Source organism: Zonotrichia leucophrys, chromosome 8 (assembly GCF_028769735.1).
Source record: "Zonotrichia leucophrys gambelii isolate GWCS_2022_RI chromosome 8, RI_Zleu_2.0, whole genome shotgun sequence".
In the NCBI taxonomy this organism is placed as follows: Eukaryota; Metazoa; Chordata; class Aves; order Passeriformes; family Passerellidae; genus Zonotrichia; species Zonotrichia leucophrys.
The window spans coordinates 25298883-25322540 of record NC_088178.1 but is presented as its reverse complement, the minus strand read 5'-3'; the positions used below and the strand labels follow the sequence as shown (position 1 = coordinate 25322540).

Sequence of the window (23658 nt, the reverse complement as noted above, 5' to 3'; positions counted from 1 at the left end):
GGTTCATAGCAGCACGAGGGGTCAAGCTGGAATTAGTGGATTTGTCTCTGTTTTTTTAGCTTCTCCAGTGGGTGGTATTCCCTGTACAACCCTGCTGGAAACTGGCTGTCTCCCAGTTCGTAGTATTTTATAGTCCATTTCCAAAGTACAACACCACCACAAACACTATTTCAGTCAAAACCTACTGGGTATGAATGAATTAATTACATCTACTTATTAAGAGCAAGGGCAATTTTCTGCTTCTGAGAACAGAAGATCATTCATTGTCTGCCCAGAACTGAATGTACAACTTTCACCGAGCCCCTCAGTCTTGCTGGCCCGGGGCTCAGCAGGCAGGAGCTGAGTCCTGGCTCCTTCCTGCCTGATGGTACCAAACAGCACCAGGATGGTTGCTGGGTCACCTCTGGCTGTACCAGCCCTGAACAAACCTGAGACACCAAACCCTCCACAGTTATAATCACCAAGGACTACCTCAGGCTTTTGTTTTGAACAAAGGATGTGTCAAGGCTGTCTTCAGCCTATTGCACCACCCTCCCACCCTGCAAAATGGAAGCATTGAAACAGCTTAATGAAAGAGTGGTGTCTTCTGACCTAAAAGTTATGGCTTAGATGATCTAACAGGCTTACAAACTCCCATCTTGAGAGCACTGCTCTTGTGAAATCCCTGGATAAGGCAGCTGAAAGCCTCCCTGCCTGCCTCAGCAGGGGATGGCACTGAAGTGGCACTGCCTGAGCCGCGGCTCAGGGCTGTGGGCCCCGAGGGACAGAGCCCAAAGCAAGGACACTGCACATCCACACCCCAGTGCCAGCCCCTGCCTCCCCAGGCAGCTCCCCTCAAAGGCAAACTCCCTTGGTGCAGCCACTTTTTGAAGTGTTTCCTTGAGCAACTGACTCAATCACTTATAATCCTTCCAGGGAGGATAATTAGCTATAGGAAAATGTTGTCTATTTATATGCATTAATGGAAATAACACTGTCTGGAGAATATATGGTTAGATGACACATCCCAGAGCTGTGTTCAGTTGCTTTCTGAGCAATGGGAGCACATACATGGGGTTTATTTGCTTTCTTCTCTGCTGGTTAGTCGTCACAGCAATTTGGCCTTTCTCTCCATGAATCTACATTTCCTTACCTCCCCCAAAAATGCAAAGCCTGACTGACTATAAAGGTTAATTATTATCATGTAGACAGAAAACTACTGAAAATATGACAGAGACTCCATTACTAACTCCCTATTACCAGAACAAACCTCAAAACCTGGCTTTGCCTCCTAAGTCCTCATTGGTGCTGCCTGGCTGTAGGCAGAGACATTTTCACTAGAAAATATTTCTCAGTTTGTGTTCCATGGATCACTCAGAGCAGGGAAATCCTGCACAGGGCTCTATGACTGATGGTTTAGGACACAGCCTTGCTACCAGGGGACTTAGAGTGTCAGCAGGGAGGGAAAGCACTGGGGCTGTGTGTGAAGACACCTGAGCAATGAACCCAAATGCTCTGATTGCAGGGATAATGTTGGGCAGAATGGGGAACAGCGGCGTCCCTTTGGTCAGCTTTTGCCAGTGTTTGAATGAATCTGTCATGAAGATAGTGGCAGTTGCTGTTTGGTAAGTAACTGTTTTGCTAAGAAAATCAGTATTTTTTAAAAAGAGTAAGAACATTTCAACAGAAGAAAATGCACAGAAATCTGATACATTTATTCCCAGGGAAATAAATGAGGATGAATAACCCTTAGTTTTGCAGGGCCTCAGCATTTGAGGATGCACATACATCTGTCCCTGGTCTGTACCATCCTTTTGACAGGGCACCCTCTATGTTCCTCCCAAATGACAGAACATGGTACAGCTGGGTGGGGTGTGCTGTATGCCCCAAGGGCACTGCCAATCCCTGGCCATGCCAAGGGGGATCACAGCCACCCAGGCCACACAAGGAGCAGCCTGATGGGATGTTCTAGCTGGTACCTCCATCCCTTCCAGCACTGCTGCAGACCCAGCCAGAGCTGCCAACACACCTGCCCCAAAGAGCACAGGAACAGCAGGTGGCTGCCAACAACAGCAGCTATCATCTTCTCCCCACTTCAGGATGTCCCCCAGTGTGGCTCAGCCTGATGTGGGACAGGAGCCAGCACTCAGCCCACATTCTCTCTTTCCAGCTACGTGGTCCAATCTGACTGACCAGGGTCAGGGAATGATTGCTTGGGTGGATATGTCAAAGGAGGTAGTTTATTTCTGGAAAATGAGGAAGTAGTGTCAAGTCTCTGGAGATGACACAGCTGCAAGTGGAAGATGGCTGGATGCTCCCAGATTTATTTCTTTTCAATTCAAAGCTTTTTGGCATCCATGACTTTGTCCGCAGCTGCGCACAGAAGCACAACAGTTTTTATAAAGCACCTGTCCAGAGTGGATTCAGAAACCAACAATTCTTCTGCCTATTTATCTGCCCCAAATCAAACCCCCAGGCAATCCAAGAGCATGTCTAATGCATGTTGGTGTTTCTCCTCTGTCTTCCAAAGGCAACATAAACGTTTACTTAAGAGCTTCCAAGGAAAATCCATGAACAGCTACACGAGCACAAACACAAGAGAGGAGCTCAGGATTCATTCCCCCTCTTCCCAGCCATTTACCTGCCTGAAGCTAAGTCAGAGCTGCCTTTGGAACCAAAACATTTTAAAGTCATTCCTTGCCAGTGCCATAAGCTCAGCTGTGCTGAGGGGGACCCCACAGACAAAACTGTCCAGCCCAGTGCTCTGGTGTGGAGACAGAACAGCCAAACCCAGACAGGGCAGCTACTGCACTGCCACTGCAAGGAGCTGCAGCTCCTACTGTGTGATGGAAGGGAGCTGTCTCCTGATAATGTCTAATGTCTTTCTTTTTGCTCAGGTATTTTCCATTTGGAATTGTGTTCCTAATAGCTGGCAAAATCTTAGAAATGGATGACCCGTCGGCCATTGGGAAGAAGCTGGGTTTCTATGCCATCACGGTGGTGTGCGGCCTGGTGGTGCACGGGCTCTTCATCCTGCCAATGATGTACTTCTTCATCACCAAGAAGAATCCCATTGTCTTCATCAGAGGGATCCTTCAAGCCTTGCTCATTGCTCTGGCCACATCCTCCAGGTATTACAGAGTTTCTAGACAGATCTAATAAAATACCTGCAAGATCCTTGCTACAGCTCCCTCTTGGGAAGAGCACACTATTGCTGTAGTGGAGCAGATATTTCTGTAGCTGAACAATGGTCTCTGTCCAATTCACTGGTATAAATTTTAAAAATGTGTCTCTCAACATTTGGAAGTTATGTGGGAGCCACTGGACAATATTTGTCACATTGTCTTCCTTTGGTTTAAAAAATATTGGATAAAACCTTTTTTTTTTTTCATAGAGGACTAGAAAGGAAACAAGTTCTTTTTCCATATAAAAAATATTGTGCTTCTACAAAGTTAATGTATATGAGGGACATGCAGTTTGTTCAGACTTCATTTTTGGTATTAGTGGGGAACCTCCTATTTCAGTCATGTGGAAACATTTTATCCATTTATCCTTTCCACTCTTTGTCTCTTGGTACATTAACAAAAGACTGTGGTTGCAAGCTATTGTCCAGCACTGGGAAAGTATTTAACTGTTCTTCTCAAGGAATAATATCTTTTTCACCCTCATTAGAGAAGATGCACAATGAGTTTTAACCATAGCTGAACAAAGGTACAGTGAAAATGGAAACCAGATTGTGAACAGGCTATGAAAATGACTCCCAACTTGGATAAAATGGTGCATGACATGGACTTGAAAGGGCTGGAATTGCCTTGCACGGAGCAGAAATGACAATTAAAATAACATTTCTGTGTAGCCAATATGACAACACAGTTTCATGGCATCTGTGGCTGAAGGAATGTAGAAGATTAAAAGAAAGGAGAAGAGGGAATTATTATTTCAGTACAGAAGGTACTGGATTTCCACTGTGACATTTTACAAGGTGTTTTTATATAGAATAGTTTGCTCCAAAATGACCTATAAAGAGCAGCATGCTGAGAAACACACAATCAAGAAAAATTACATGGTGGGTAGTGCTAAAACTCTAACTACACTTAAGTAATTAAGGAAAGCTTCTTTTATTAGAATGTAAAAAGTTTGTAGCCTGAGATGTCACCACATCTCCAGATACAAGATGAGAATATTGCACTCAAAGATGTTAATGTTGGAAAAGGCTCATCAGGCTCACATTTGATACACTTGACTACCTTCCCTGCTTCTCCAGGAACTCTCTTTCTGAAAACTCTATTGCTGACAATTCAGATTTTTCATCTGTGCCATTCCTTTCATTCTCTTTTTTTTTTTTTTTTCTAGAAGGAGACAGCTTTTACTAAAAATCTGAGTATTTCTCCTTTTAGAAAACAAACAAACAAGTTTTTTATTAGCATAGATGCCTTTAACAAGGGAGGTTTAACAAAGACTTACGAGACCAGCAGGTATTCCACCATTTCAAAATCATTACTTTTTTTGATTTTCCATATTATGCATCAACATTACATTTTGGTTTTATCACCAAGTCAGGAGTCCTTTACTGATCTGGAAACTGATGGGGAAGAGGTTTCTGTCTCTGCTGAGCCTCTGCAAGGGAAATTGTTACTTGAGGTTTTTTCAGCCCCATTTCCTTACCCATTCCAAGGTGATGTGAGAGTGCCCTGTGACAGTGGGGAACACACTGGGAATTCAGCTTTCTCTTAAACCTGTGCTCTGACTCTCCTGGGCTCTGACTCCCAGACAAGACCCTGCCTCTGGAGATTTCAAGTGCTTTGAGACACTTGAAAAGCACTTGAAATCTTCCTTCAGCTGTGCAAGGAATAATTACCTACAGGCCCAGAAAGGTGTATTGGGAACAGAGCTCTGGCACCAGCTGGCAGCTCAGTCTGCACCAGAACCACCAGCAAGACTCACAGCAGATTTAGTATCATTATTGGCAGAAGCTAAAGTACCACCAAATTTCAGGTGAGTCCTGAGGGAAGGCTCTGAACATAAAGATTTGGGTCTTGGACATTTTTGGATTTAGCTGTTTGTCCCTCTTTAAGAATGTGTATATTTTGCAAATCCAACACAGGCCCAACATGGTTTCCCATGTTTTTCTGCTCAAATCACAGTGTCTTTTCTAGAGATAGTTGAACTTTTCACCTTCATTACACTGAAAGGAATGGATACTGCACATAACTGAGCTGTTGCCAAAAGAACATGCACAAATAGCTGGGGCTGGACAGGAGAGCTGCCTCTCCTGACAGTCAACACATCTGCATTTGGTTAAATAAGGCTTGCCACAGGGGCATTATATAACACTTGTCATGTGGGTATTGGATTTTCAGATCATCCTAGAGGAGAACAAAGAGTTGATTTTAAGAATACTGATGTGTTTCTTGGAGATGTTTCTGTGTTGGTTCAGGCCTACATCTAAAGATAGAATGAAAACCACGAGTCAGTGTGCTGATACTCATTGCAGATTCTCTGCACCTGGGGAAAGCTTGTTTTTAAACTAAAGATCAAACTACAAGAAGCAAAAACAATATCATTTACAAAGCCCAAGAATGTAACACAGGAGAACCTGAAAGCCCCTAAGCAGCCATCTGCTGGCAAGGATTTTACTGCATCTCAACATCATTTCTGCTCATTTCCCTTTAGTGAAAGATTCTGCACCCCATTCTCAGTCCCCTTATGCCTCTCCAGAAACCCCAACCACGGCAATATTTTGGTTTGCACCAATACCAGTGCAGAGGCAGAAAAGCAGAACTTTGTCCTTTGGTGCATCCTTTAGGACACAAATGAACGTGCACAGCTCCTGTTTCCTGCACCAGTGTGAGGTGCACAGCACGTGCTGCCCCTGCCCACCCTGCTCTGGGCATTTCTGACTCTGCTTTCTTCCCCTCATCTTGTCACACTGAAAAAGCAGAATTTGGCCAGCAGGCAAAATTCATCTTGATTTTAGCTTTCCTCTTCCAATGGCAAGAGGGAATTTTGTTTTTCTGGGTCATCTTTCCATATCATTAATGAATTAAAGCAGCATCTTTTCAGTGGTACATCCCATCAAAAGAAGCAATTTTCATCTTCTCTGAAGACAAATTATAAACCATGAGTTTTTCAAGGGTTTTGCTGCTTATGAAACACTAAGATCTTGGCTATTGCACAGTGTAAATTAAAGGCAGATTTAGAAAGGGGAGATGAGATCAGTTTGCTGATTTTTTGGAGCAAATATCAAAATGCATTTGAATGATAAGATAAACAGAGCAGGCTGAACAGCTGTTCTTCCACAGTGACTGGCTGTCTCTGTGGCTCTCACTAGTAAGAGCTTGGCCTGGCCACCATTAGCTTATGCTCAGTCTCTGCAGCTGCAGCATTTTATCCCAAAATTCAGATAAGACTCTGAAAATGTATTTTTAATTGTTAGAGTTAATGCTGGCAGAAGATACTTCTCAGCTGAAAGCTTTGGGTCAGTTTTTAAAAGATTTAACAGATTAAGATCAGTGCTTTAGAGTATTTTTTTTCTTTTAATAAATATTAAATGTCAGGCTTTAATGTTACTGCTCCACTGTTTAACAGTAGATAAAAATAGCTTTCAAGAAAACAAACTTCACCAAGTTTAACTAGAAAGACAAACTAGCCAAATTATTTGATAATGTCTTTTATAATATTGAAATTGTATATTAATATTACTCCAAAACTACAGTAGGACCTTTTTTATCCCTTTGCCTTCTGAGAGCTACCAATAGCCAGAGCCTTAAATAAGACATTTTTCTGGGCTGTGCCAGATGATACAATATGAGCAAAAATGGAACATCATTGGACAACCTCTTCTAGGATGTTCCACACAACTTTTGTCAGCTGTATTCAGGAAAAGTTCATTTCTGTGAATCAGATGCTGAAAGGGTAACCAGGGATGTAAAGCAGCAATCTGCTAAGTGAGAGGTTAAAAAGACTGCTTGGGTCAATCCAGGCTGAGAGAGGACAAAGCTGATTTTTAACATCATGTGTTACAACAGCTGATTGTGCAAGGAGAAATATAGAAAGCACATAAAAGCAAATTTAGTGCAAATTGAGAAGACTACCTCTAGATCATAAATTAAATTTCTCATCTGAGCAGAGAGTTCTGGAAAGTCTTTCAGCAGGAGTAGGTGGGACACACATCCTACTAACTGTAAGATGCAGTGTCAGAAATTTGAGTGAGACAATGTAGTAGTTGCCTGTCTAAGAAAGTGCAATAATCTGGAAATTTGTTTTCTTGCAATATCTTGCATGTTTTTCATCATCATTGCATTTACATTCTGACCATTTTCTTTATTATTGTAATATTTAACAGACAACAAATCCAATGTGTTATGTGCCTTAGAAATGTTACTTCAGGCAGCATAAACTTCAAATGAAAGACACACCTAACTGTGAGATAGTGAACAAGTTTAAAAGTTGAATTCTTGCAAAAACAGTGTCATAGAATCTGCTTACAACAATGGAAATAGATACAGATTTTGCTGGTTGTGGCACTGGTATTATGAGGTTGTTTTGCACAATATTTTACACCTATCAACCAAACTGTAACATTAATCAGCTGAAATTTGCACATTTGACAGCTCAGCCCTCTGCCCTCAGAACAGGCAGGCACTCAGGTTTAATATTCTGGTATGCCAGAGTGTGGGCAGGGTGGCAAGGACTTGTAAGATTACCTTTTTGTCCTCATTTCCACCCAAAGAAATTAGACAGGGTTGTGTTACAGAAAAGCCAAATGTCTGAGGGAAGACAGTCTTGAAAAACAAGTAACTCTCCAAAACTGAGTAGCTGCAGGAAAAGGAGACAATGAGTTAAGTCATTTTTTCTTGGTGAAGCCTCTAGTCAGAACATCTAGAAATGCTCCTGAGTCTGCTCCTGGTTGCAGCTTCTCCCAGGGCTTTCAGTTCCACATGATTTGTGAGCCTCAGCCTCTTGTTTTATGAACATTTTATGGCAAACAAGAAGCAGAGGATTTCAGTCATTCACAAATGACCGTGTGAAAAATGACAGGTACGCTCAAGAGAGAAATGACATCTCCTGAGCAGCTTGGGGATTATGGGGTTATGCTTTGCTGTGTTTGTTTTTCAAAGTAAATATTGATTAAACACCAGGACTGCCTGAATTTAAAAAGTTTACTATACCCCAATTACAGGAGGTAATCAGATTTCCATTGCTTTCTTGCCTTTCCAGCATATTTACATACTTAGAGAAAGACTTTGGTCTGGATTTCCAGGCAGTCACTGCCAGTTTGTGGTACATAATTCAGCAGTTAGACTTCATAAATTTATAGAAAACAGAGCTATCATACTGAAAACATAGGCTTGTCTTTTCTCTTTTGTGTTTCCAGAGCAGGAAGTTACTTTTCCTTTCCAAACACAGTTACTTTCCTCAAACAGCTTGCACAAATATGAAATGACAACTCCTACTCATGGAAACATTTTGCTTAGGCATTCCTGCAAACATGGGGTTGTGATTTCAGAGTTTTTGGAATCCCTCTGTGCTTTCATAGGACATTTGCAACAACTGAGATAGAATTTGCAGATGCAATGTGTTATCTTCAATGGTCATTATAAGATTTAGGTATTGGAGCCATTGTGATGTGAGGGTCAGTACACACAGTGACAGAGCAACCTGAGCTGCCAAACCAGGGGGAAGACACCTGGATTTCCTGGCTCAGGGCATGTAAATCACAGGACAACAGGACACTGAAGATCACAGTGTCACCATACTGTATTTCCCCTATCACCATCTTTTTTAAGAGGTAACTTTGGAATAATTTTGAAGAAGTTTGCTATATTACATCTATTAAAATAGTCAGCAGCTCAGATAGTGAGCAGTTCATTAAAGCTGGTGTAATAACAAGCAAAATATTTTGTGATTTATGTATTTTTTCAGTGGTGCTACTTATTTTCCATACAAACTAATGTGCCATAAAAAATACCCCCTCACTCACTTGAATGCAGTCTCATTACTCATGACATCAGTGAATGAGACACCACATGGTAAAATGCAGAATGTTACCAAAAGGCTGATAAAATATACAAATGAATATATGTTAGTGTGTTAGTATTTAAAAATGTGTGCCTTTTATTAAAAATGAGAAAATAAATGACCATACAGTGTTTTGTTAATTGTCTCAATAAATGAAAACAAAAATCAGAAATATTTTTTAGGCTACCAAGCTCAATTTAAAATGAATACCTGTAAAATGTTCTTATATCGTTCCATTCTATTCCACACACATCTCATTTACATGTGTACCCATTATTATATGACCTGCAGTTATGTGGTTGTTTTATGGTCAGACAAGGGATGAGGGCAGATCTGTCCCAGGGAAAAAAATGGGATTTTATATTCTTAAACACAGACATTTTGTCTGCAGCTTTTATTTTCAGCCTTCTGTTGATAAGATCTTTGTCTAACCCTTGCAGAAATAAAAAATTGTTTACACATGAGGTAGGCCTGAAAGGAAACGTTTTTAGAAACCATGAGTGTAAAACAGTTTTCAGAGATTTTAGTAATAAGCTGCAAAGGATGTTGCTCCCTTTCTTTGCATTTGCGTGTACAACACTGCCTCTGTGGGAATTCTGTCCATTTGCTTCTGAAACAGGGAAAGAGAGAAAAATATTTCTAACTTTGGGAAGCAAAATTGGCACTAACTCCAACATTTATACGTGTAACTGTCTTTATCCTCCATCAAGCAAAGGAGTGAGTTACCTGGCAAGTGAGTCCCGGGCAGAGCAAGGAGCGAGAAGCTCGGATGGTTGTGTGAAACCTCCCCTGCCAGGACAAGATTTGCTCCAATTCCCCAGAAACCAAAATGTTGTAATCTTTGCTGCAGTGTTTTTTTTGCCTCTCTGCTGGGGCTCTTCTCCATTCTCTGCAGCTCAGTCCTTCCTGTCTTCTCAGGGGTTTTTCTTGGGCTCTCGACTCACCCCTATTTATTTCAGTTACCTTCACAAGCTACAGCTGCTGCCCAACTAAGGACCCTGCAGCTGCAGCTCGTTTGGAGCAACTCGGACTCACACAGGTCTTACAATACAACATATACTCAGGCCCCCACATTGACACACACAGATCTTACAATACAATATATATTCAAGCCCCCACACCAAAATAACCCAGTGTGTTGTTGTGTGCTGTTGTGCAGCTCAGCCACTCTGCCTATCACTTTCAAGTGCTTGCTGGAGAACAACCACGTGGACAGGAGGATCGCGCGCTTCGTGCTGCCCGTGGGAGCCACCATCAACATGGACGGGACGGCGCTCTACGAGGCCGTGGCCGCCATCTTCATCGCCCAGGTCAACAACTACGAGCTGGACTTTGGGCAGATCATCACCATCAGGTACACACCTGTTGGAGATTTTTTTCAGAAACGGCTTAGAAGGCAGCTGTGAGGAGCAGATTCTCACAGCCTGTTTCTGTAAACAGTAGAAGTTCTCAGGTTGTTTTTAATTACAAGTAAAAGTGACAAACATGAAGGCCTTGAGAACCTTGCATACCAGAGTTCTCAGGCAGCTTTCTCATAACAAGTAGATATTCTATCTTTGGCTGTTTTGAGAAAGTAAAAGTAAGTTTGAGAACACAAATCTTGGTATTGGAAACATAAGGAGGGGTTGGTGTGTTATCTCTGACCTATTGTGAGCTCGAGTTTGCAATATGCATGAACTTAATTAACACGGTTATAAAAAGTGACTGATTGAGTCAATAAACGGAGTCGATGCTGATCAAGAAAGGTGGGTCTTCTCCCTCCACTTCAATACACACCCAAATTCCACATGCTGGGGTTTGCACAGAGTCATGGAACCAGCTGAGTTGGAAGGGACTCATCAGGGCCATTGTTTTGTTGAGTCTGAGGCCCTACTCGTGTTTGTAGCAAGAACAAAACTCATCTCTGCTGTTATCATGCATCCCTCATGGAAGGGTTGTTTCCAAGTAGCACAGAGATCAGGGACTGCTCACAGAGAAATTGTAGTGGTCCTGTTCAATAGATGCTTGTGGACAGCAGGAAATGCGCTTCTGTTTGAGGATAACTGTCTAGTTTTTGCTTTTAGGCAACCCACTGATCACTTCTAGCATTGGAACATTTTATTATTATTAGTGTTTAAAATACTATTTTTAACTTCACAACTGTTTTCAATTTAAAGTCTGATTCGTGTCTTCAAGTGAAAGGAAAAGGTTAAAAAGTTGCAAAACTGGAAGTCTTACATCAAGTAAAAGGGAATAGTGTGTGCTGGGAAATTCTTGCAGGCTTAGGGGAAGAGGGAAGGAAGACAGATGCTACCATCATGGCAGGTTTTCACTAAGATGTTTTTTAATTGTCTTTTCTGCTGCTTGTTAAAGCAGCAAGCTTCACAAACAACCATGCTGTCAGTGGGTAGAGAGTGTTATAGCTGTGTACTCCATCCCTGAAAGGTCTGTAATGGATCCAAAAGACTGGAAGATCCAGCTGAACAATTACTGCCAGAATAACTCCAGTGACTGCCAAAGAATTCCTCAGGGACTGAAACCTGCAGGTTTCCAGCAGGGAACAAATGATTATAAAAACATTCCTCATAGTCAGAGCTTTGTGCAATATATTTGAGATCTGCTTAACTACCCACCCACTGACCTCACCGCTGCCCCATTTACACTGCTGGGCCTTGCCCATCTTCTGCTGGACCTGAAAACCCTCATGACAAGAGGAGTCCTGAAACCAACCCCAGATGACAGCTGAGGTTTGCTAATGGCCTTCTGGCAGGACCTGGTTGGACTACAAAAAGAAGAAATAAATTGTGCCCATATGAGCTCTGCTTCAGGCTTACACTCTCTTTGAAAACTGTTGGAATGCGCCTGTGCTAAAATTTAAGTCTTTTGTGATTTGGAATTTTGAGGGGGTTTTTTTTTAGCATGTGATGCTAAAACATGGCAGAGCACGAGCAGATATTACACACAGTTTGAAGTAAAGAACAATAATTTTAAAAATAAAGAAGGGTGATAGTAAATGGAAAGAATGTAAGCTCTAACTTTTTCTTAGCAGAGCCTCCTTTTATCTCTTTTACCCCCCACATTAAGTGCTAGTACATAAGGACCAGAAAGAAGTAAAACCATAGACTGAAAATGCAAGTAAAGACTGGGGAAAATCCAAGAAGATAAGAAAAATAAAAATATGCACAAATGAGGAAGCTAAACAGGAAATCATGGTGGACTCAGTACCATCAATGATGTCATCCAAATTCAAACAGTATTCCACAGGCCAAACCTACCCTAGATCTTGATACTTTAGGACCTGGAGATTTAAAATTCAAATAATTCTGAATGCCAGGATATTTTTGCCAGAGGGAAAAAAATATTGGACAAATAATCAGTCTATTTTGCTCATAGTTTGTAAAATCCAGGTTAACAGTTTCTATCAATGCAAACATTGATAGAAAGCAAACAGAGAAAGAAAGTAAAGATTTCCATCAACTGATCATCTTACAGAAAAAAACCTCTATATTAAGGTAAAGATAGAATGGAACAGCAGATGAGCTTGCTTGTAAAATCTAAGTTAAATATTCCCGGTTTTACTCTCAAATAAGTCCTGAGACCCTGTGGCCTGATGTAAGAGGCAGAAGCAGTCCTGATGAAGCAGCCATTTCCTAGCACTAACTGGAAAGGCTTTTAATGTTAATTACAGTTATCTCTTACTCAGCTACTGAACTTCTGTCCCTTCCTATCTATGCTCTATTACAATGTTATTAGGATGCTACACAAGTTAACTTTTGCAAAATTTAATTTTAGGTTTTTCCCCTTCCCTATCACACCCACATGCTAATGTATTTTCTTTACTTAAAAACAAAGGGCTCTAGGTAGAAACACTGCTGCTGCTGTACTGGTACACTGTACAGCTGCATCAAGGGACTGGCTATCCCTGTGTTTCAGTTTCCATATGGGTGAATACACTTATCCTCATTTTCCATAGTAGGTTAATGAGACTTAACTGCTTGCCAAAAGCCCTGACATTCTTGACTGATGAATGCAGAGGATTATCAGTGTAAATGCTTTCTCTCATCCTTTTACAACTGTCAACATTTGTTCTCTGTCTCTCTGCTGAATGGCCTACCTCTTAGAAGTCACTAGTTTGGTGGAAATGAATACATCCAGTCACTTTTGCTCCTGGAAAAAGGAATTAAATCCCTTCCTTAAAAATAACATTATGAAAAAAATGCTAAACCTGCCAGGTCTACTCTTGCCCTGGTCTCCCACTCATTTCTACTTGCCTGGCTGAAGAAGTTGTATGAAGGTCAAGTAAAAATACTTACCAGAAACAGAACATGTACAGCCACATTCAGGCTTGCTTCACATTTATATCCAAGTATGCAAAGCCTTGTGCTGTGCAAGGGCTTCACCCTGGCCCAGCCTCTTTACCCTTGGCCCAACCCTTGGGACAGATTGACAGTGAAAGCCCAGGCAGGGCCGGGCGAGGATTTGCCCATGGTGCCCCAGAGGTGCCTGCTGGGAGCTGGGCTGCCAAGGACAACAGCCACGAGTGGGGCTGGCAGGCTCCTGGCACTCAGCTCTGGGTGCTGACATCACCCAGGAGAAGCTGGCAGAACTCAGCCCACAGCCTGGCCGGCCCCTCTGCTCTGCACCTCTGATACTGGCAGAGAACAGAACTGCCCCACCCGTGCCAAGGCTGCCAAGGCTGAGGGTGAGAATTTAGCCCTGGGCAGACACTTTGGCCTGTCCTTGCTGTCTCACCTGGATTCTGCCACAAAACACTGGCACTTCCATGCAGTGCCTTGTGTAAGAGCATGGTTTAGGAACATGGTGTGGTTTCTTCCAGAAAGTAAAGCTTATTCCTTTCTTTCCTTGTTCAAGTATCACAGCAACAGCTGCCAGCATAGGGGCTGCAGGCATCCCACAAGCTGGCCTGGTGACCATGGTCATCGTTCTCACCTCAGTGGGGCTCCCAACAGATGACATCACATTGATTATTGCTGTCGACTGGGCACTGTAAGTAACACAATTTGTATACATATATATAAATTACATTTATATAATATAAATGTGTGTATGTATGTATGTATAAGAAGTGATTCTTTCTTTGAATCATGTAGCCTTACATTAAAAACAGGTTAAGGTTAGGGTTAGGGTTACAGCTACATTCACGTAGCCTTACATTAAGAACTCTGCTGAAGTGGACATTATATTGAAATAGATAGACAAATAAGGGAGTCTAGATGAGTCTTGGAAATATGTCTTGCATGGAAAGGCTGAAGAAATGGAGTAAATTTAGGCTAAAACCAGAGCTGGAAAGATCACCACAGCAGCTTTTTACATAGATAAGGTTGTCCAGAAGAGGACATTGATCAATCTTCACATCCACAGGGAGGGAGGATAAAGAAGTAGAACTAAGTACCTACCTCAAGTCAGATCCCAAAAGAACCACTTTTATCTAGGATAGTCAGGCAGTGGAAGTGGCTGCACCCAGCCAGGCTGGATGATGATCTTCAAGACCAGTTTGAAGATTGAGCCAGACAAATATGCATAAGGGGCAACTCTGGATCTTTGCTCAGGCAAGGATAAGGGGCCAGCATTCCTAGGAAACATGGTTTGCCTGCACTCTACTTTTCAGCCCACTGACATTTCAAGGCCATGATGTCAGAGTAGTGAAACACTCTGCAAGAGGCCTGAGCCACTGCCAAAGGCAGCAGGGAGCACTGGCACCCCTGGCACCCCGGTGCCCATGACAAGAGCAGTGCAGCACGGGGATGGTGAGGATGGCTACTGCTCTGTAAGCCCAGCACAGCCAGCCTGAGTGCTGGCACCACCCATGTCTGCCTCTCACCACAGGTCCTGGTGCAATTCTGTGCTCTGATTTCAGTGCTGAATAGGCAGCACCTGCTTGCAGCCCCCAATTCTTCAAGTGCAGCTGCTCTGCAGAGAGGGCACTGTGCTGCATCCCCAGTCAGGGGGCATTTCCAGCACAGCCAGGATGAAAGGGATTTGTGTTACCCATGAGAAGAGTCACTTTAAAAATTCATATGGAGTGGTTTATTGGCACTCTCAACTTTCATGTAAAGCCGATGAATCAATCAATTTTGAATAGTCTAGGAAGATGAATCATAAAATACTGGTCTCTAGCTCATTAGCATGTCAATTAACTGTGTAACTAGCATAGGCATACACAAGGAAACATCCAAATTATTTTTATTTAAGCTATATAAAATATATCTCCTTTAATATAGGGAGTTTCATTACATCAGGGTCCTGGGTAAATTGTGTTACAAGTGAATTCTGTTATATATCCTATTTTACTCAACTTTTAGCCACTTTTTTTTTTGTATGAAGAATTGTGAGAAAAAATATTTTCTGTCCAGTGTAACAGAATGTTATTATTATTAGCATTAATAGAAGTCATGAATCTTGTGTTGTATGAATATTTAAGACTGTATTACAAAAGCCTTTTCCCTCTATATTGCTCAGTTTTTGCCCAGCTCTTGCAACATCAACATTTCATTGTTTTTCCAGTAAGCCTTCCAGTGTACATGGGAATTATTCTTCTTTTTGTCTTACACAACTTTTCAAAACAACAGAGAAAAGATTTTTTCAGGCTATAGCTCCAGATGGCATTAAAAAGTGAGTAAGGAATAGACCCAATTTTCTGTCTTTTGCAGATGACCTTTCAAACAAAAAGCATATTTCTGTATTTCGGCACTTGGTGGTTTCAAGAGCCTGCAGATGCAAAGTGTCAACATGGTTGACACGATGAATATTTTCAGTATTAGTTTTGGAAGTACTGGAGTGTGAAGAATGCTTAAAGAAGGCTGGTTAGATGATCTCACGAGACTGAAATACCCATTACAATGCACTGCAGGTATTACAACTCTCTTAGGTAGCCATAATGTGTATGTGACCTTCATACCTTTAGCTAGTGCTTAGAGACAGCAAGAAGAAAAGCAAAATGCTTCCTAGCTCATTTATCAAACACAAGGTAAAAGTTTTACATCTTTAAAAATATCAATTAGAGCTCAAATAGCAGTGACTCCCAGGTTTGCACTGAGAGAAATGCCACCAGCAGCAGGCTGGCCTCTCAGTGGAGAAACGCCAATGGTGTGTGCTGTGATTCTCCTGATGCATAGTGCAGACTGCTCATACACTCAGAACGGGGAACACAACTGTGCCAGGCAGTCCCTTTGCTTACGAGTTTCAGTGCAGAGCACTGTTTCCTTGGGAAAATCCTGCCTTGAAAAGATGCTAATTAGAGCTCAAAAGGGAGCCCAAACTCTTGAGTGTGGGATCTCAGCACCTCAGGACTGAGGTGCCGAGTCACCGAGACCACCCTTGGGGGGCTCGGGAGTCCTGGAATGTTGCCAGAAGTGTCTGGTGGCTGGACTTTGATCCTACACAGGAGACGACACCTGTATGAGGATAGGAGGATTTCACCGGGGTGAATGGTGAAGGGATTAGTTAATTAGAGGGTGAAACACAGGGTTTAGGATTTCTGTACAGGGGGGTTTAGAGAAGTAAGATGGAGGAATTGGGGCGTGTCCTGTCCTTCTTCTTCTTCTACTTCTCCTCCATCTTCTGTGGTGATGGTGGCACTTTGAGATTGGTTGTTACTAAAAGTGCACCGGGCAATAAGGGTGAAAGGTATTGGGGAAAAATGATAAATATTGTACACGTAACTTTGGGTATAAAGATAGGTGACCGCCCGGAGGGCAGGGAGTGTGCTCATGGCTGGCTGCTGAGCAGAGCTCTGTCGGGCCGAGAGAAAATCTTTTAGATAAACAATTAATAAACACCGAGACCGAGAAAAGAACTGAAGCCTCTTCTGTTCCTTTGAAACGCGGGCTGCCCCAAGGCCACCCCGGGCCTTTCCAGGCCATCCAAACAGCCGAAAACCGGACACTTGAGCTCTGCTCACACAGCTTCTTCTCTACCACAGCTGACTTGTTGCACAATCCAAAATTCACAACACTGAATATCTTTCCAAGAATCACTATTTGATAATCAAGAAGGAAAGAAGTCAATGAGTAACAGGAACTTTTATCAGTATGTGCTGTAACTGCTTTTTTTCCCTGTTTAACATGTTCCTGTGGAAATTTTCTTCAAGGCAAAACCCTAAATCAGAACAGCAGGAACTAAAAAAAAATGGATTGAGCAAACAAGTGTAGGACTGGGTCCTGGAGTCAACAACTGTGTCTAGGTGTAGGCTGTGGAATATTATTGCTGAAGTTACACACAGCTGTATGCACAATTTGGTAACTCCACACACAAATAAGCTGTCGTGCAGGAATTTTCATGATAATTAAGCAGGCAAATGCATAAGCATTTATATGCACTGAGTATCTGCTTAAAATATCTGGAAAAAAAATCAGCACAGAGTTTCAATTCTTTTCTATATTAAGATACAGAATCAGAAATCTGGGCAGTGTTGATATTGGACCATCACTGACTTTAATAAGCCAAACATCTGGAGATTTCTGAACCTCCATTTTATAACCTACATTTATAAATTAAGTCACTAATATGACAGAGTTTTCAGATGTATATGTTTTTCTTGGAAAAGACGTGACGTATTTCAGACTTAGAAGCTATATCATCTGAAATCTCGTCAATTTTAACTAATGGGTTCCAGGATGATTCAAGTGTAACACTTGTCTTTGACAGCCAGTTGCTTTTGTCTATTTACAATCTGTATTTTAATAGATTTATTTTTTAGACAGTGTGTAAAAGGTGTAAACAGGGAAGAAATCCCATAAGTGAATAAATGAAAAACAGTTTAACTATATATACACAAAATACTGTCAAGCACACAAATTTAAATTGGAAAAGGTAACTGAAAATGAAGAGTCTTTAAGAACTACTGCATAGGCTGCTTAAGAGCCAAAGTCATCACAGGTTTTACAGGAATAAACATTACTTAAATATGTTCAGTGCCTGCTTGGTTTGTGAGTGTAGTTATATAGCAATCTTCTGAATTATTTTGATTGTATCCTGCCCACTCTACCAACACAATAATCTTCTTAAGTAGCACTTTGGTTGCTAAGATTGGTACCATGATCACTAATAAAAGGCACTGGTTGTGCTGGCTGATCTCTGCTTTTATTGAATTCGGACATTTGCAGCACCAGTCTCCAAATCAGGCCATGCTGACCTTAACATATGAACTGGGACAGAAGTGCAGGTGTGATGTGCAGTTCCACCTTTTCAGTGCTCAAGCAGTTTGCATCTCTCAGGGGACACAGCTGCTCCACTGAGCTCAGCTGCACAACTGTGTGGCAGCACAGCCCAACAAGCTCAGAAAAGGCTGGAGAACCCAAATTACCTGTTCAATAACTACAGGATGCCTGATACCAACCTTCTTAACATTTCTAAACATTTTAGCTCATAAACCCAGCAAAGCTGGCCTTCAGGCATAATTACAGCTGCTGGAGGCACAGGAATTTCCCCAAAGAGCCGACAGCTCACCATTACTGTTTCATTTTGCAGAGACAGGTTCAGAACAATGATCAATGTGCTGGGGGACGCGCTGGCTGCTGGGATCATGGCCCACATCTGCCGGAAGGAGTTTATCAAGGATGGCGACGAGGTAACCACGCTGTGAGCCAGGGTGTGCCAGGGTGTGCCAGGGTGTGCCAGGGTGTGCTGGGCTATGGCAAAGAACCCGTGAGCTCCCACTCCCACATTTGGTTCCTCCATTTATAAAGGATGTTTCAGAGAGAGGACAGAATTGGGCAGCTTAGCACATGGGGTGGAGGGGTCTTTTTCCATGAGGTCATGTGAAAAGCCACTGGAGGTCAGAGCCTGCAAGGCAGCTGTGTCTGGCACACTGGGGATGGGAGCAGCAGAAGCAGCTGCACTGTCCTGCAAATGCATGAGATGCTGGGACTGTGAGTCCCACACCCAGCACCCAGGTCCTGACTGGCCAGTCATTTGTGCTGCTAGAGGTGAGACCAGCAACAGAGCAGGGTGACAGATGTCCCTGAGTACCTGTGTGGAGGGAGAGGTGAAGGTATCCATGAGTGTGGATATGTGTAATCAATGAGCTCACATCCAAAGCAACTACCCTGGGCATTGCAAGCCCCTAAGTCAGCATAATCTGAAGCCACCCTTGCAATAATTCTGTTTCCAGACTAGCACAAGCACGACTCCATTCTAGACTTCATTCTCAGACATCTTCACGCTTTCTTAATTTAATACAAGTCCTTCCTTAAAGCTTTGTTTTTTCCTCCTGTGTATCTTATTTCATACAGCACACATACTGCCCCTGCCTCCCTCAGGTCCTATGCATTTTCTCCTCCCTCTTTGGCATGCATAATTCAGTCTCTCCTTGTACCAGGAACTCCTCATGTCCTTCTTTCAATCCTTGACAAAGGAGATTCCTAATTCCATGAGCCCACCAGATTTGGAGGTGCTAATCTCCAACCATTTTAGCTCCTGGCAGACTCTCATTACCTTTCTTCAACAAAGACAGAATAGCAATGCAGGAACATTTCTTCATCGGGACTGATCTCCACAAGACAAATTTCATTTCTGCGCATCACTTGTAGTATTCTACACAAATAGCAACGTTTTGTTTCTATCATTATTTCTCTCATTCTGCAATTTTGAGGTCAATCCCATTCTCATGCCTTCCTGCAACATTCATTTAAAAGTCCTGCTCTTTCAAGTAGTATGTAAAAAGACAGGCAGTGTCCTCTGAGGTAATTAGCACCTGCAGTAATTACTGATGACAGGATTAGGCCTGACTACAGGGGCTACACATGCAGCTACCTACAAAGCCCCTAAAACACAGCCTATGGGCAAGGGAGGTCATCCATTACAAAGCCAAGTGTAGGCTGAGCTCCTGCATAACACAGGCCTCCTGACATTTCACTGCTGGATTTAGAACTCGGTCAGAACTTAAGAAGAGATGTTGCAGTAATATGAAATCCCTCCTGAGGGATTATTTAGTCATCTGTGATGAGATTTTTCTTTGAATCATGCTCTGTAATGGTATTAAAATATACTGCTAGTCTGCCATACATTTTGGCTGCATAATTTGTGCAGTTAGTAATATATACCCAAAGGCCATATTTTCTCAGCTGCAAGCCCACCTCCTTTCTTTGCCAGTATTTACGTCTTACTTTCCCCATCAGAATCTGGCTTGATTTAAAGAACACTTCAATATTTAACTTATGAATCAGTTAATAAAATCCCCTTTATTTCCTTCAAAACAGAGCAAACTGAAGAGACAGGTGTTATTTTATTGGGTTAGAAGAAAGGCGTAAGGCAACAACAAATGATTTGTTGGTCTATTTAATTGCACCCAAGAGCAAGCACTGCCCAGAGCTCAGCACACTGGCCATTGAGAGTCTTTACCTTTTGAAGTGAGCCCTGGAATTCTGCTCTCTATTTATCCTACTTGTATCATTTTACCAATGGCAAGCAGCTGTTACGAGCGTAAGTTCAATTAAGAGTTGTGACAGAATTTGCATTTTTACACAGACTCCTTTGCTTCACGCAGATGGTGCAAAGATGCTTTAGTGTATATGGGAAACAGCTTCTGGAAGTCCATGGGGGCTCTAGATAATCCTGGTGAATGTAAAGCAGCCCACAGGCTTTCCAAATAAAAATTCCCTTCCTGTTGTATACAGCAATCAGTGGCAGTATTCCAGATCTTAATGCTTTTCACATAGGTGCCATTGATCTGTGAAACTAAGCCTGTTAACATCCATCAGATTGTGGCTTACCAGAGAAATGGCTGTGTGAAGACCATGAATGAATCTCGTGGACCAGAAACAGTGAAAGGGTTGCAGCACCATATACCCATACAAGTGGAGCAAGAAGAAACTCCAGTGGAGAATCACACTAAGAAATCCAACAGTAAAGACCACTGCACTATTGAAATAAATGAACTAGAAACAAATGTGTGACTGCCACACTCAGAGGTATCTCACACCCCAGTGACCTGATACCCAATCTCTACCTCACAGCTGGAAGAAGGACTCTTTGCCTTGAACAGGAAAGCGTGGACTCATCGCCACCCTGCTTGTACTGGAGCTAGGAGACCAGCTGTGAACGTCAGGAAAGGCACACAGCTTGCAAGAGACATGGGCTTCTTTAGGTGGAAGATTTTACTACTGAAAAATTAACTAATGGACTGCTACTGTTTTATTCTGCACTCACTGACTTCAATATGGTATTTGACACTCCTTTGGCTTCCTTTTTTTTAAGCTTTTTTTTATTTGACCCTTTTTGATTTTCTAACCGAAGCCTTTTTTTGTGAATCTCAGTAATTACCGACACTGTAGAATTTTTGCTATGTGAAAATGTTTCACCAAAATTGCTAAAGATACTAATTTTGTCTAATATTCGCTAAATACAGAGTTTGTGCTTAGTTTTAGAACAGCAGTAAGAAAATCACACTGATTTCCTGATCTCAAGGGGTTCCATCTATTCCTAAATAACAGTGCAAGCACAGGGGAAGGGAAGTGTGCATCTGTGCAAGAAAGGGCATTAAGGTAACTGTGATGGGCAGCCTTCAGAGACAGGCAGTCAAGTGTGATACCTAACACAAAGATTTCCTAGGTCACTGCAGAGCACAGTTTGCCTTCCAAGTGCCAGATTTATTAACCTTTTTTTAACCTAACCCTTCAGTAAAGTCAGTTCCATGCACTTGCAGTGGCAGAGGCGATGTGAGCTGTAATCCACAAGCACTGGTGCTAATGTTCCTCTCCTGTAACCTATAGGTTGTTCTACTGTAAATATGTATAAACTCAAAGCTCAAGCTCATGAACTCTGTGCTGTGTCCAAAGGGCAGCCTGAACACTAACCTGGAGCCGAGGATGTTGAGTTAAAAAGGGGTTTGGGAGGGGTTTGCTGTGGAAACTGTCCCATTATTTCTCATTACTCAGTCGACAGTTACTCCCTTTCCACTGTCACTGAATCTTTCACTTACAGTAAAATCTGCCACATATGTTTCCAATGTTTGTGATAGAGAACATTTTTAATAAACCTGCCATTTAAAAACAGGCTGTCTGTGCACTTCTACTATTAGTGTCTTCCTATGTCTCTGCTAAAATAGAGAGTGGAAGTGAGGAGACCTTTTGAAAAGTTGGGATTTGATCCAGAGATTACATACCAGCTCATACCAATACACTTGACATATTATATTTTGCTACTTGTGGCATAGCAGCTTGAGATACCATGTGCCTGGTATTCTCATATGCTCTTCTCATCTGTAGTCAAAAAGCAAATTTCAACCCCAGTCAAAAAGGACAAATTCTGCATTAACCAGCAGCAGAAGTGTTTCATGCACCAGTTCATTGCTGATTCAGTGTATCATTCATTCATGATTGGTGGTTTTCCTGGGATGTACATGTTCACCTCTTCTTTAAGGGCTCCTGTTCAGACTATTTCTTATATCATGCACTGAACAGTTGCCTCAGAGCACTGTAGTATATATAGATAGTTTAATTACCAAGCAGTAAAGCCAGAAAGAACACACATAGGTCTTCTTTGTCCATAGCTCCTCAGAAATTATGTATTATTTTGAAAATATATACAGTTGGTAACAGTTTTCTCAATTTGACCCTAGAGTGAAAACAACAAACTCAGAACACAAGGAATAGGGAAGAACTGAAATGATTCAGAGCAGTTTGCTCCAGAACACGCCCAGTAAAGGACCTGCTCTGCAGAGTGTCACAAGAATGAGTGACAGGGGAGAGCTGAGGCTGCTCTGTGCCCCCCTGCATGGGCAGAAGCACTGACTGGCAAACACAACATCTGATATTTTCATCTCAGCAGCACTGGCAGCTCCTGCAGGTCCCCCTCACCCCTCCCCAGCTGTCCATTCCTGCCTGCACTGCCTCCCCTCCTCTCCCAGCTGCACAGACCCAGTTATTTATGAGGCCAGACAAAGAACCAGATGAGAAGCATTTTTAATTCAAACCAGTTCACATATGTTTTTAGCACAGTCCTAACAGACAGTTGTGTCAACACAAGTGAAGGGGTGATGCAGGGACAAGATCAAGCAGCCAGGATGAAACAGGGTAAGGGCACGTGGACTGGGCAGGGTCTCCGTGTGCCAACTGCACCCACAAAGAGAACACAACCCAAAGTTTCAGCTTGACTCAATTGCAGCTACATGAAGTGATAATGTGATCCTGCCAGTCATCTATCAGTTTGCAAGCACCTTGCATAGATAAAAATGACAAAGAGAGAGGCCAAGTGGATGCAAGATTTGGAACAAGTAGTTCTGGACTAAGTGGTTTTGCAGAGTCTGCCCACACACCATGCCACTGTGCCATGCAGAAAGTGCTCCCAGCCTTAGCACCACCTTCCAGCCCAGCCACCCACAGCCTCTGGCTAACTGCAAGTGCAAATCCTTTTGCCCCCTGCCTGAGACAGCTTACTTGGTGTGACACTTTTCACTTTTTCACTTTTCGGTGCAGTCACGGCTCAAAAGGTCTAAGTCAACTCTGGTGCTTAAGCAGCTCCTAGGAGCAGAGCTTCAATGAGATAAAGCACCAAAGACCAGCACTCAGTTGTGCTGCTCAAGTCCTGCACAACAAAGAAAACCCATCATGGGTTTTCAAAAATTTTGCCCATTATGCTCTCACATGTAGGTAATATGAGAGTCTCATGTGTGAATGCATATTTTTATGGAATCAACAGGCTGGTTTAAAATCAGCTTTC

At 42.4% G+C, this 23658-nt stretch overlaps 1 protein-coding gene across 1 annotated transcript in view; it reads left to right on the top strand.

Annotated features, from left to right (window-relative positions):
- The window catches only part of SLC1A7 (solute carrier family 1 member 7), a 48333-nt gene extending 27439 nt beyond the window's left edge, over nt 1–20894 (top strand). Inside the window, exons 6-11 of the mRNA XM_064719684.1 lie at nt 1505–1604; nt 2877–3110; nt 10160–10354; nt 13852–13986; nt 18469–18568; nt 20658–20894. Of these exons, the coding sequence (XP_064575754.1) occupies nt 1505–1604; nt 2877–3110; nt 10160–10354; nt 13852–13986; nt 18469–18568; nt 20658–20894 (1001 nt within the window). The remainder of the gene's footprint in view (nt 1–1504; nt 1605–2876; nt 3111–10159; nt 10355–13851; nt 13987–18468; nt 18569–20657) is intronic.
- The last annotated feature ends 2764 nt before the right edge of the window (nt 20895–23658 follow it).